Source organism: Pygocentrus nattereri, chromosome 19 (assembly GCF_015220715.1).
Source record: "Pygocentrus nattereri isolate fPygNat1 chromosome 19, fPygNat1.pri, whole genome shotgun sequence".
Taxonomy (NCBI): domain Eukaryota; kingdom Metazoa; phylum Chordata; class Actinopteri; order Characiformes; family Serrasalmidae; genus Pygocentrus; species Pygocentrus nattereri.
The window spans coordinates 16,877,864-16,891,413 of NC_051229.1; the positions used below are offsets into that span (position 1 = coordinate 16,877,864).

At 41.5% G+C, this 13,550-nt stretch overlaps 1 protein-coding gene across 4 annotated transcripts in view; it reads left to right on the forward strand.

Moving 5' to 3' along the window:
- Positions 1-11,792: 11,792 nt before the first annotated feature.
- LOC108427196 (transcriptional repressor p66-alpha-like) overlaps positions 11,793-13,550 on the forward strand; it is a 51,865-nt gene continuing 50,107 nt past the window's right edge. For 2 of the 4 annotated variants that reach the window (XM_017697178.2, XM_017697175.2), the window contains exon 1: positions 12,127-12,295. In XM_017697178.2, the coding sequence (XP_017552667.1) occupies positions 12,217-12,295 (79 nt within the window). In that variant the 5' untranslated portion in view covers positions 12,127-12,216. Of the gene's footprint in view, positions 12,062-12,126; positions 12,296-13,550 lie in introns of those variants that run through there. The other 2 variants (XM_017697177.2, XM_017697174.2) reach the window with 2 other exon arrangements.

Here is a 13,550-nt window from a genome sequence, read left to right on the forward strand (position 1 = left end):
TGGATTATTCCATATAGTGATCGATTGTACATACCAGATGTGGCAGAAAGAGATTAGTATGAAAAACACTCGAGTATTCCTTGAACTTAATCCCAAAATTGACCTGTTGGCCCACTAATTTATGCCAGTAGCCAGTCCCCTGTATTCAGACTCTTGTATTTGAGAGCTACAGAAAGCAGTGTTGCCTAGTATGAATAGGCGTAAAGAGATAGTGGCCAAAGCAAAAGGCTGGGTTCAAAGCGGAAGAGCTTGTATGGCAGCTAAAAGCTTAAGAATAGAACACAACAAAAACCATTTTTCGCACCTGGGGTCAGTATGGGTCTCTGTAATGCCGTCTAATCCACATCTATAAGTATTGTTTCAGCATTGTTGTTGTTTTTTATTATTATTCTGTTTCATCTTTTTTTTTTTTTTTTTTTTTTTTTTTTTTTTTTTTTTTTTTTTTTTTTTTTACTGTATCTAAAATGAGTAACTAAATGCATAGTAATCTTTCTTTTAGCAGTTTATGTCTCGTGGGGGTCTTCTGAAGTATGTATAGAATTTTTCTATTTTGAGTGCTGCAGCTCTTTTGGCAGCATCTTCTTTACCAATGACAGTTTTAGTAAAAAAAATAAAAAAAAAAAAAAAGAAAGGGAAAAAAAAAAGAGAAACATTTCGGCCATGCGGTTTAGGAAACACTGTCCCATGTGTGGAAACAAAGGCAAAAAGCACCAGCATACCATGTCTTAAATAACAGGCCTTCATTTTTTGGTTTGTCTTCATCCTCCCAGTTTATTCTTTACCTGATATTTATTGATAAAACATGCTTTATGCTTGCCTGATGGTATATATCATTCTCGCTGTAATATGGCTATGGGTCTGCAACTTTAAAAGGACAGTTTTGTTGAGGGTGTGTAGCAGAAATTGGATTGTGCTTATGTGTATACAGAGCAGTAGAAAGAGGGCGCTATGGAGTCACATTTGACTGCGATAGATCTGCACTGAAAGCCTGAACCACAGTTCTTACCACAAAAAGAAGTATAAACTGACCAACACTCCACTCCTGAGTAATAATAAATCCAGGCCCAGTGTCATATTTGATCCCTTCTGTGTAAAAACTGTATGAAGGGAGATAGAAGTGGTTCAGATTAAGTTCTTTCCTATTATACTCTAGTAAATATAATACTTAATTATGATTGATTGAAGCCCACAAGATCACTAGAAAATCTTTTTTTTTTTTTTTATCCCCTCTTCTGTCATTTTCTTCTCAGACACGACACTGTATTTTTTGTACAAGTCACAATGTTTTTTTTTTTAACTATTATCCACTGTACAAACCCAGTTGAGTTTTCTTTGAGGTATTTACCCCCTTTTTCTCTGTAGTTTTAACAAATAAATCCATTTATTAAATTTTTGTAAAGTTTGTATATTTATGTACCACATTTATCCGTATTTTAATCTTTTGTCACTACTTTGATTCATCAGATTTCAAACATCCTTTGCATAAATGTTACTTAAAAGCTGCACCGTGTATCTTTTGTCTCTGAATTCTGTTAACGGCAAACCTGATGGATTAGGCTTAGGAATGGCTGGCATATAATTCAGGAACAGGTGCTTATGTTGAATCTTGGCGCAATGTATTATTGTTTAGAACTGTAGGCCCATATTGAACGGTTACTGATCAGATTGTATTATTAAACCCTAATAACTAGTTAATTTGTCTTGGCTTCCTACTCATTAGAACTTTTTAATAAAATACAAGAATAAATGAAAGGTTTTTTGTAAACTAGGTGTCATGACTATTCAGTAATGTATCCTGAGTGCACAATTCTTATACCTAAAGGTATCTTGAAGGATATTAGAATCAGAGGACCACATTACATTTATACACATTTGATTTATACTGAATGGACTTGCAGCACTACCAACCTGTGTTAGTCTTTTCCTGTTTAGAGCTTACCCCACACATTCTGTCTGTGTCAGGGCAAATCCTTGTATCTCTGCTTTTGTTTACTTTTTACATAATTTAAAAATTTCAGCTGTTCTTTATTTTGTGTGAAAATTACATGATGAATGGACCGAGGCGAATGGAAAAGCAATAAAAGCGTATGTACGCTAATTAGCATCAAGCAAACTGTATACCGTCATTACACACAACTCGCCACAAACTGGAGTCCTGATGTGAGTCCTATACCATTATCTACACTATATCGCCAAAAGTATTCACTCACCCATCCAAATCATTGAATTCAGGTGTTCCAATAACTTCCATGGCCACAGGTGTATAAAACCAAGCTCCCAGGCATGCAGACTGCTTCTGTATTTTGTGAAAGAATAGGTCGCTCTCCAGAGCTCAGTGAACTCCAGCGAATTTTGAACTGCAACAAGTCCAATTGTTAAATTTCCTCGCTGCTAAATATTCCACAGTTAACTGCCAGTGGTATTATAACAAAGTAGAAGTGATTGGGAATGACAGCGGGGTCAGGGGTACTAAAGCGCATTGTGCACAGAGGTCGCCAACTTTCTGCGGAGTCGATCGCTATAGATCTCCAAACTTCATGTGGCCTTCAGATTAGATCAAGAACAGCGTAGAGAGCTTCATGGAGTGGGTTTCCATGCCAGGGCAGCTGCATCCAAGCCTTACATCACCAAGTGCAATGTAAAGCATCGAATGCAGTGGTGTAAAGTGCCACCACTGGACTCTAGAGCAGTGGAGATGTGTTCTCTGGAGTGACGAATCATGCTTCTCCATCTGGCAATCCGATGGATGACTCTGGGTTTGGCGGTTGCCAGGAGAACGGTACTTGTCTGACTGCATTGTGCCAAGTGTAAAGTTTGTTGAATGGGGGATTAAGGTGTGGGGTTGTTTTTCAGGATTTGGGCTCGGCCCCTTAGTTCCAGTGAAAGGAACTCTTAATGCTTCACCACCAAGAGATTTTGGACAATTTCATGCTCCCAACTTTGTGGGAACAGTTTGGGGACGGCCCCTTCCTGTTCCAACATGACTGCACACCAGTGCACAAAGCAAGGTCCATAAAGACATGGAAGAGCAAGTTTGGTGTGGAAGAACTTGACTGGCCTGAACAGAGTCCTGACCTTTGGGATGAATTAGAGTGGAGACTGCGAGCCAGGCCTTCTCATCCAACATCAGTGTCTGACCTCACAAATGCACTTCTGGAAGAATGGTCAAAAGTTCCCATAAACACAATCCTGAACCTTGTGGAAAGCCTTCCCAGAAGAGTTGAAGCTGTTATAGCTGCAAAGGGTGGGCCGACATCATATTAAAACCTATGGATTAAGAATGGGATGTCACTCAAGTTCACATGCGTGTGAAGGCAGATGAGCAAATACTGTTGGCAATATAGTGTATAAAATGGACAAAAGTACATTAGAATAGCTAAAACAATAATGGCAGCCAACTATACCTGAATTTTGTCCGTTTTTATTCACAACAGTTTATTATCAGAAATCACATGAACAAGTCTATTTAAGATGTTAATGATTCAAGCATGCAGTTTGCACATTGCTTATTGGTGGGGTATAGGCTCCAGGTCTGAAGACAAACATCAGACACCAAACATGACTTTACTGAGCAACTATCTTTGGGATCAAATGAAAACTATTTTGTTTTTTGGGCTTTTTTTCTTCAAACTGCTTTAATGTGGTTGGCATAGTGTAGTGCAAAGGTCAATAATAGAGGACTGTGGTCCAAGTCCGGACCCAGGCGCTGTCCAATGTGGACCTTGACCTATAGCCAATAAACTATGGAGAGTTATTACCCTACACTATACCAATGAGAGTCCTTGGGCAAGACTCCTAACACTACCTTCTGTAAGTACCTGTGTAAAATGATCACATTGTAAGTCGCTCTGGATAAGAGCGTCTGCCAAATGCCGTAAATGTAATGCAGAATTTGAGATGACTGGGAACTAGACAAGGTTCTACAAGATTCATCATTTCCCCAAAGTGGTTACTGACATTACATAAGCACTTCTGACTCTGTCAGCATGTACATCTTAAATTAAACTACAGAGTCAGTGTTGGAGTTTATATATTATAAATACATATTTTCTATTTGATTTGACTTAACTGAGAAGGTGGATTGGAGAAAAGTGAGTAATATAACTATAACCCTCCCATGATGTGCACATATGTAACTGAAAATAATACAAAGACAATAGATCAAATGTTGAAACAGAAGTGTTGTTGTTTTTGAAAAATATGTATTTTTGAATTTGATGCAAGTAACACATTAAAAAAATGTATAATTAATTGTGTATTGTTTAAAAAACACCTGGTGGAACTTCAGACAACTAATTAGGATAATGAGAATGGGGAATCTGGAGATCTGTACGCAAGGAACAAGGCTGAAAACCAATATTGGCTTGTCATGAGCTTTGGGTCCTTAAGCAGCACAGCGTTAAAAACAGACATGATTCTGTAGTGGAAATCATTGTATGGGCTCAGGAACACTTTTGAAAACCCCTGTCTGCGAGCACAGTTCATCGCTGCCTCCACAAATGCAAGTTAAAACTACTGTGCAAAGAGAAACCGTATTTAAACAGGATCCAGCAACACAGCTTCTTTCTCTGGGCCAGAGAAGTGTCCTGTGGTCCAAATGAATCAAAATTTGAAATTCTTTTCGGAATTCGTGGACACCACATCCTCCAGGCTAAAGAGGAGCAGAACCATTCAACTTGTCGTCAACACACAGTTTAAAAGCCAGTGTCTGTGAAGGTATGAGCGCTTTAGTGCACATGGCATGGGTGACGTGCACATCTGTGAAGGCATCATCAATGCTGAATGATATATACAGGTTTTGAAGCGGCATATGCTGCCATCCAGATGTCTTTTTCAGGGAAGCCTTTGCTTATTTCAGCAAGACAATGTCAAACCACATTCTGCATGTGTTATAACAGCATGGCTATGTAGTAAAAGAGTCCACATGTTAAACCCATTAAATCATTTGGTGCATTATGAAATGAAAAATACAACAAACCTGAACTGTTGAGCAGCTGAAATCCTATATTGAGCAAGAATGGGAAAACATTTCACTTTCAAAACTACAACAATTGGTCTCCTCAGTTCTGTTATGACCCAGTCTAGAATTGAGCCACAACAGAATAAGTAAAATACTGAATATGCAATGGCTACAGCTAATGCTATGTGTACCAGTGTTGACTTCAGGTTGGCCAATGTTGAAAATAATAAACCAAAATCCAGGCTAGCTGGAGCTTTTTTGTCACCATCTACCTTATCTAGCCAAAAGAAAATAAAAACAAAAGACAGTCTGCTTACCCAACTCCCTAACTAACCACAAAACAGGTACAATCCCCCACTCCCAACATAAATGTTGACCAACCCTAAAACTGGTGAGTCTATTCATAAAATACACACAAAGGGTGGACTAAGATGTATACAACAACGTTAAACACTTACAGACTGTTGTTAAAAGAAGAGGTGATGCAACACATGGTAAACATGCCCCCCCATCTCAACTTTTTTGAAATGTGTTGCTGGCATAAAAGTCTAATTGGCAATATATTATTTCAAAAAACTTTTTACATTTTGTACAGTGTCCCAACGTCTTTAGATGCAGGGATGTATTTTTTTCCCCAGATATGTTAAAAACACTGAAATTGAAAAGAAACTGAGTATTAAAATTTGCTGAATTTATAGCCTATAATTTGACCTGGTTTATTTCATCTTTTGCATATCATCACTATCCACAAAACACAAGCCAACTTTACAGGAGAGGGTCAAAACTTTCTTTTTAGTGTCAATGTATAGTGATATGAAGAGATTTTCCAAGCCCAGTCTATTGCTCCATTCATAATTATTATTATTTTTTGTGTATTATAAGACGCGGCACGGTGGCGTGGTGGGTAGCGCTGTCGCCTCACAGCAAGGAGGGCCTGGGTTCGATTCCCCGGCCGGGTGACCAGGGTCCTCTCTGTGTGGAGTTTGCATGTTCTCCCCGTGTCTGCGTGGGTTTTCTCCGGTTTCCTCCCACAGTCCGAAGACATGCAGTCAGGCCAATTGGACATGCTAAACTGCCCCTAGGTGTGAGTGTGTGAGTGACTGTCTGTGTCTGTGTGTCTGCCCTGCGATGGACTGGCGACCTGTCCAGGGTGTATCCTGCCTTCCGCCCGAAGACTGCTGGGATAGGCTCCAGCTCCCCCCCGCGACCCTGACGGAGAAGCGGCTTAGAAAATGGATGGATGGATGTATTATAAGACATTTTAAGCCTGGCAGTAACCTTGTATACATATACACTCACCGACCACTTTATTAGGTAGCTTAAAGTGTTCAATTGCTTGTTAACACAAATAGCTAACCAGCCACAACTCAATGCATTTAGGCATGTAGAGGTGGTCAAGACAACTTGCTGAAGTGCAGACCGAGCATCAGAATGGGGAAGAAAGGGGATTTAAGTGACTTTGAACGTGGCGTGGTTGTTGGTGTCGGGCTGGTCTGAGTATTTCAGAAACTGCTGATCTACTGAGATTTTCACTCACAACCGTCTCTAGGGTTTACAGAGAATGGTCTGAAAAAGAGAAAATATACAGTGAGCGGCAGTCGTGTGGACAAAAATGCCTTGTTGATGTGAGAGGTCAGAGAAGAATGGGCAGACTGGTTTGAGATGATAGAAAGGAAACAGTAACTCAAATAACCACTTGTTACAACCAAGAAATGCAGAATACCATCTCTGAACGCACAACACGTTGAACCTTGAAGAAGATGGGCTACAGCAGCAGAAGACCACACCGGGTGCCACTCCTGTCAGCTAAGAACAAGAAACTGAGACTACAATTTGCATGGGCTCACCAAAATCGGACAATGGAATGTTGGAAAAATGTTGCCTGGTCTGACGAGTCTCGATTTCAGCTGCAACATTCAGATGGTAGGGTCAGAATTTGGCGTAAACAACATGAAAGCATGGATCCATCCTGCGTTGTATCAACGGTTCAGACTGGTGGTGGTGGTGTAATGGTGTGGGGGGTATTTTCTTGGTACACTTTAGGCCCCTTAGTACCGATGGAACATCATTTAAATGCCGCAGCCTACCTGAGTATTGTTGCTGACCATGTCCATCCCTTTATGACCAAAGTGTACCCATCTTCTGATGGCTACTTCCAGCAGGATAATGCACCATGTCACAAAACTCATATAATCTCAAACTGGTTTCTTGAACATGAAAATGAGTTCACTGTACTCCAGTGGCCTCCACAGTCACCAGATCTCAATCTGATAGAGCACCTTTGGAATGTGGTGGAATGGGAGACTCGCATCATAGATGTGCAGCTGACAAATCTGCAGCAACTGCGTGATGCTATCATGTCAATATGGACCAAAATCTCTGAGGAATGTTTCCAACACCTTGTTGAAAGTATGCCACAAAGAATTAAGGCAGTTCTGAAGGCAAAAGGGGGTCCAACCTTTTACTAGCAAAGTGTACCAAATAAAGTGCCCGGTGAGTACACACACACACACACACACACAGGTGCATCTCAATAAATTAGAATATCATCGAAAAAGTTCATTTATTTCAGTAATTCAATTCAAAAAGTGAGACTCATATATAGATTCATTACACATGGAGTGATCTATTTCAAGCGTTGACTTCTTTTAATGTTGATGATTATGGCCTACAGCCAACAAAAACCCAGCTCATCTGCATTATTGGGTCTGGTGTCTCTCTATGGGGTTCAGGTCAGATGAGTTTGCTGGCCAATCAAGCACAGTGATAGTGTGGTTATTAAACCAGGTTTTGGTACTTTTGGCAGTGTGGGCACTCCACACTAGACCTCAAGCAGCTTGGATTGTGTGCCTCTCCACTCTTCCTCCAGACCTTGATTTCCAAATGAAATGCAAAATTTACTTTAATCTGAAAACAGGACTTTGGACCACTGAGCAACAGTCCAGTCCTTTTCCTCCTTGGCCCAGGTAAGACGCTTCTGACATTGTTTCTGGGTCATGAGTGGCTTGACACAAGGAATGTGACAGTTGTAGCCCGTGTCCTGGATACGTCTGTGTGCGGTGGCTCTTGAAGCACTGACTCCAGCAGCAGTCCACTCCTTGTGAATCTCCCCCAGATTTTTGAATCGCCTTTTCTTGACAACCCTTTCAAGGCTGTGGTTATCCCTGTTCCTTGTGCACTTTTGTCTATCACACTTTTTCTTTAGCAATGACCTTTTGTGGCTTACCCTCCTTGTGGAGGGCTACAATGACTGCAGTCAAGTTAGCAGTCTTCCCCATGATTGTGTAGCCTACTGAACCAGACTGAGGGACCATTTAAAGGCTTAGGAAACCTTTGCAGGTGTTTTGTTTTGATTAGGTGATTAGAGTGACACCATGAGTCTACAATATTGAACTTTTTCACAATATTCTAATTTTCTGAGATACTGACTTTTGGGTTTTCATTGGCTGTAGGCCATAATCATCAACATTAAAAGAAATAAACACTTGAAATAGGTCACTCTGCGTGAAATGAATCTATATAATATACGAGTTTCACTTTTTGAATTGAATTACTGAAATAAATGAACTTTTCAATGATTTTCTAATTTATTGAGGTGCGCCTGTATATACAGACAGTGGTACTGCCAGCCTTAAAAGGTCTTTCAATAGATTTAAAAAATTAAGGTATAAATTGATCTTGCATTAATCCAAGCTGTTGTGTTTGCCAGCCAAAGATATCCAGCCTACGGTGGTTGCATGGTCAGAAACTGATCATTCTGAAGGGCTACAGGATTTGATAACCAAATCAAGACACATAAAGGTAACGTGAAGTAGGTCACGTACCAAAGACAGTAGCCACGTATAGCCTAATGTTAGCATATAAATGAGTAGCTCGCTAGCTAATCTATTGGAATTACAGTTCCTTTAGTTTAAATAGGCTAATTTTGAACACATTTGCATTGTACGTGATATTACTAGGGATTTTCATGGTTGAAAGAGTTTAATTCACTATTTTTGTATAAGTGATGTCATTGGCTGTGTTTTTCTTTCTGTGAGACAGTATAGCATTGGAAGCTACCATGTTCCCTGGACCATGTATCCCAGGGTCCTGGGTTCTCTGGGTATTAGCTCAACTGACATTTGATTTACTACGTACTACATTACTATGACATTCGACCTGCTACATACAAACTGGGCTCTATGTAGTTAAACTAACTGTTTAATGTACTCAGCTAGTGTGCTAGTTGGTAAGCTAAGGGCTATACAACTACTTAGAACCACATAAGAAAAAGCTAATCAGCTCACTGAGGCTAGGCTAGTGCATTCCTATTGAAAATTGTATGCTTCTAAACTATGACCTTAGGGACCCTTTCATAGGTTTCTATTATGTATCATACTGAGGCTTGACATATCATATAAAGAGCTAAATATAGAGCCCTGGGAACATTGGTACACTTTCACAGTATTTGCTTTCATAGTACGATGCTTTTAAATACTTTAAAAATGGTACGTGAAGTGCGTCAGTTATATTAAATCTTAACGGTTTTTCAAAATAGAAGACTGGTGTCGATATCAGTCACTACTCAAGGTTACAGTAGCGGTATCAGGAAAGAAAAGAAAGTATGCCATCTCTACATGCACCACATGTAGTTTACCATGTATTAGCCTGCTATCAGTTTATTGATTATGTATGAGTGTATTTTGTGTTTTGTTTGTTTTTATTTTTTCCACACAGTAGATATGACAATCTCGGACCCCCTCACATACATTATGTGTCCATGGAACGATGGAACGAGCCCACATGTGGAAGGGTGTGACTGCATATTTGTGAGTGCATATGTGCCCTGCCCTTGAGGAGAGCATAAAAGTCCCGATCTCCAGTAATGGTGGAGCTGTGAGTGTGTGTGTTTCTGCAGGGCTCCATGCCAACTCTGAGGTCAGCTTGCAGGCCTGGTCACATGACCGTCTTTATTTCTAATCTGCCGAGCAGTGTGCCTGTGACATTCCTGTGATAAGACGTGAAGTCCAGAGGAACACATCCTGGACCTAATCATCCTCAAAATGGCACCTTTAAGCTAAAATATGAAGCATTTAACCTTCAACTTTGCCTCTAAAGGGCTTTGATGAGATGCTATGAGGGGAAAAAACTGCTGCTAACTAAGTGATGCTTATTAGGTAATAGGTGTCAGAGCAGAGCCGAGAGCAGAGACTTCCTGCCAAATAGTGAGCCGGCCTGATGGGGACTGGGAGGGCCGCTTCCTGCATTGTTACTGTACTTACATGGGGATTAAGTTCAGACTGTCATGTTGTTAGTGGCAGCCATTGCTGCGTCCAGCAGAGCAAAAAGAGAGACAGAAAGAAAAGAGAGACAGAGAGAGAGAGAGAGAGACAGAGAGAGAGAGAGAGAGAGAGAGAGAGAGAGAGAGAGAGAGAGAGAGAGAGAGAGAGAGAGAGAGAGAGACAGAGAGAGGGCAAGTGTGTGGCGCTTTTTCTTTTACTTTCTCTTTCTTTCTAAGAGTAAACAAAATGCTCACACTTCACTGAAGAGTAGCTGAAGGCAAGGCCCACCACACCATACAATCATGAGTTTTCATGAACAACATCGAGCACATTCTCCGCACAATTTAGGCTCTATTCATCGCCATAAAGTGAGACATTAACTGGTAATATGAAAAGACTTGTGAAGATCTCTCTGAGTCAGAGTCTCTGAGTGCTGATTCAGGATCAGCTTTCACAGTCTTAGCAGCATCTGGCGCTCTCACTTTCCTTATGATGCTCTGATCCTGGAACAGTTTCCCGTCTGCAACCCTGATCCAATCAGTAAAATAATCCAACAGAACACCTGCTGTGCACATCCAACAACAGATCAAATAAAATATACAAAGGAATAAAATTTGGCACAATGTTGTAACTGATATGATACAACACACGAACTTACCTACACTGTCTAACTGGTCAAAAAAAGGGTTTTGTTCAAGGTTTAATAAAGTAATAGTAAAAATATATGAATTACTTTATAAGCTTTTATATTATTTCAAATGAAATAATCATTACTACAATAAATACTTAAATTGCCTATATAAATTAAATTAAATTATATAAATTAAAGACTAAATAAATGAACTACAATTATTCTTGTTATCATTAATAATCATTATAATTACTATTATTACACTTAAGTGGGAATAAATAAAAAAAACAATGCAGGCAGACATAATGATGATGATTTAACATATTAAATGCCATTGATTTTTTATTTAATTACTGAAAACACTGCTGTGCTAAGCACAACTTATGTAACTGTAATTGCTCACTGTGTCCTCTCCCAAGTGACAAGGTGCCATTCTGTCTTCATGAATCAATGCAGTTGTATTATTTTGAGAGGGTGATTGCCATACACACACACACACACATTCATATGTGTGTGTGTGTGTATGCGTGTGTAGTGTTTGCCATGTCTAACTCACAAGGGAATTACAGTACCAAGATCCAGCCAGCCCCCACTACCCACCCATCCACCCCCCACCACATCTTTAGCTCCTTTACCACACCAGCACAGATGATCCTCATGTACATTTACTCACATAGGGTATTATATAAGCCCCATCCCATTGTCAACCACACATAGCAGCCCACCTGTGACTCTAAGCCTCATTTGAGGTGGATCACTCTGGTGCATTCACTCTTTTGCCTAAATGCTTCATGAACACAAGTGACCACACGTGAGGCCACTATAGGCGTCTATAGGCGTTAATGCTCACCTGTATCAGTGAAGGTGAGGGGGTTGGAGGAGTGGCCCTGTCCCAGAGAGGACGGGATGGGGTAGGTGGGGTGGACTGGTGGCGATGGTCAGTGATAGTGCTGTTTGCGCGTGCTTGGTCCCCCTGGCGTGCAGCAGCGCGCATGCCCACTGCGCTGACGCCGCGGCTCCATGTGTGTGAGAGGCGCATTATTTGGCAACCGAGGCGGCGGAGCGGGGAGGGCTGCGAGTGCTGAGGGTATCCCCGGGATTTTTTTGTGTATGTGTGTGTGTATGTGTGTGCGCATACGGCGAATTATCAGACTTAATTGACACTCAAAACCTCCAGCAAGACCTTCTGACGAGCGGAGCGGCGAGCCGGTGAGTGGAAAAGAAAAAAAAGCCGTGCCTGAAGTTTTGTGGCGAGGAGGAGGAGGAGGGGGTGTACTGGGGAGAATCCGTTTTACTCGGACTTACCGAAAGGCAGAGCTCCTCTTCCCCCACCTAGATGTGCTGCGACGACACACGGACGATAAATGGGGCTCTTTCGAAGTAGCCAGTGCACTTTTTCCTCAGGACCGACAAATAAAACAATCTCCGAGGCGAGAGGAGGAGGTTTGTACGCTATTGGAGGAACACTGAGGGACGTTATCGTGTATTAAAGTTCCCGGGGGCTCAGAGGAAAGGATTTCGAAACAGTTGTTGGTGGCAGTTTGATGTTTTCTTTTTACCGTAATGGAGACGATGTGAACCACGCTGGCTGGCTGTCTGTCTGGCTGGATATACCGCCGACGAGCAAGTTAACTAGAGTACCTGGAAGGGAGTACGAAGCTGAAGTCGGCTTCTTATCCGCCTGCTTCTTGTTCGAATTTTCCCGTTCCACCTTAAATGGTACAGCAGTTACATTCTGACGCCCGAGGCACCAGAATGTAACTGCTGCACCATTTAAGGTGGAACGTCCAAATTCGAACAAGAAGCTGACGAATAGGAAGCCAACTTCAGCTTCGTTGAGCGAGTTGGGTTTCTTTCACCTCCCTTTTTTTTGTCAGCTCACGGTACGAGATACTGACCCATCCGCAGTCCCTTCATAACCGAGCGAGTCTAGGTTGAAGAATGAAGCGAGCCGGTGTATTTTTATGCTCCTTCTTGTCTTCAAAGTTTAAAATTTGCGCTATCCCCCCCTCTCCCGAGCGCAAGGTAACGCTAGCAAGTTAGCCTGCTAACGTTTCAGCCCTTGATTGGCTTGAACTGTGATGCGAGTGCCAGGTCGCTCTTGTTGTTGTTTTTATTACCGTGGAAAAAAAAGAAAAGCAGGGAGAAAAGTTTGCTGTTCAGGGCCGGTGTGGTTCTGCGTTTATGAAATAATGCAGTTTGAGTCGTGGAAACCTGCCGGCCACTCGTCTTGTAACGTTACATTCAAGGGCCAAGTCCGGCTCCTAAGTTGCTAACGTTTAGTCGCTCAGGTAACGTTAGCTTTTGCTAATGATAAATGGTCATTATGAAGGCTGGGCGACTGTTTACGGGCATTGTTGACGTTTTAAAGCCCGCTTCGACTTTATATAACGTTAGCCCGTGTGACACACGGTCTTTACCGGTGCGAGCGAGAACATTACGTCTGTATTTTCTTAAATAATTCAACATATGTGGTGTTTTTATGGTAGGTAAAAGGAAGGGGGGGGGTGATGGTGGGGTAATAATGGTGGACGTTGTGCCTCAGTTTTAGCCCCCAGTCGTGGCACTTAACCCGACAGTCTGCCAATTTTCTGTGGTATCACAATAAAAGTCCCTAAGCTGTGATCATCTTCCTCCTCGCAGGACTATACCCTCCTCTTCATCCTCTTAAAGCTGTACGCAGGGTTTTTAAGACTTG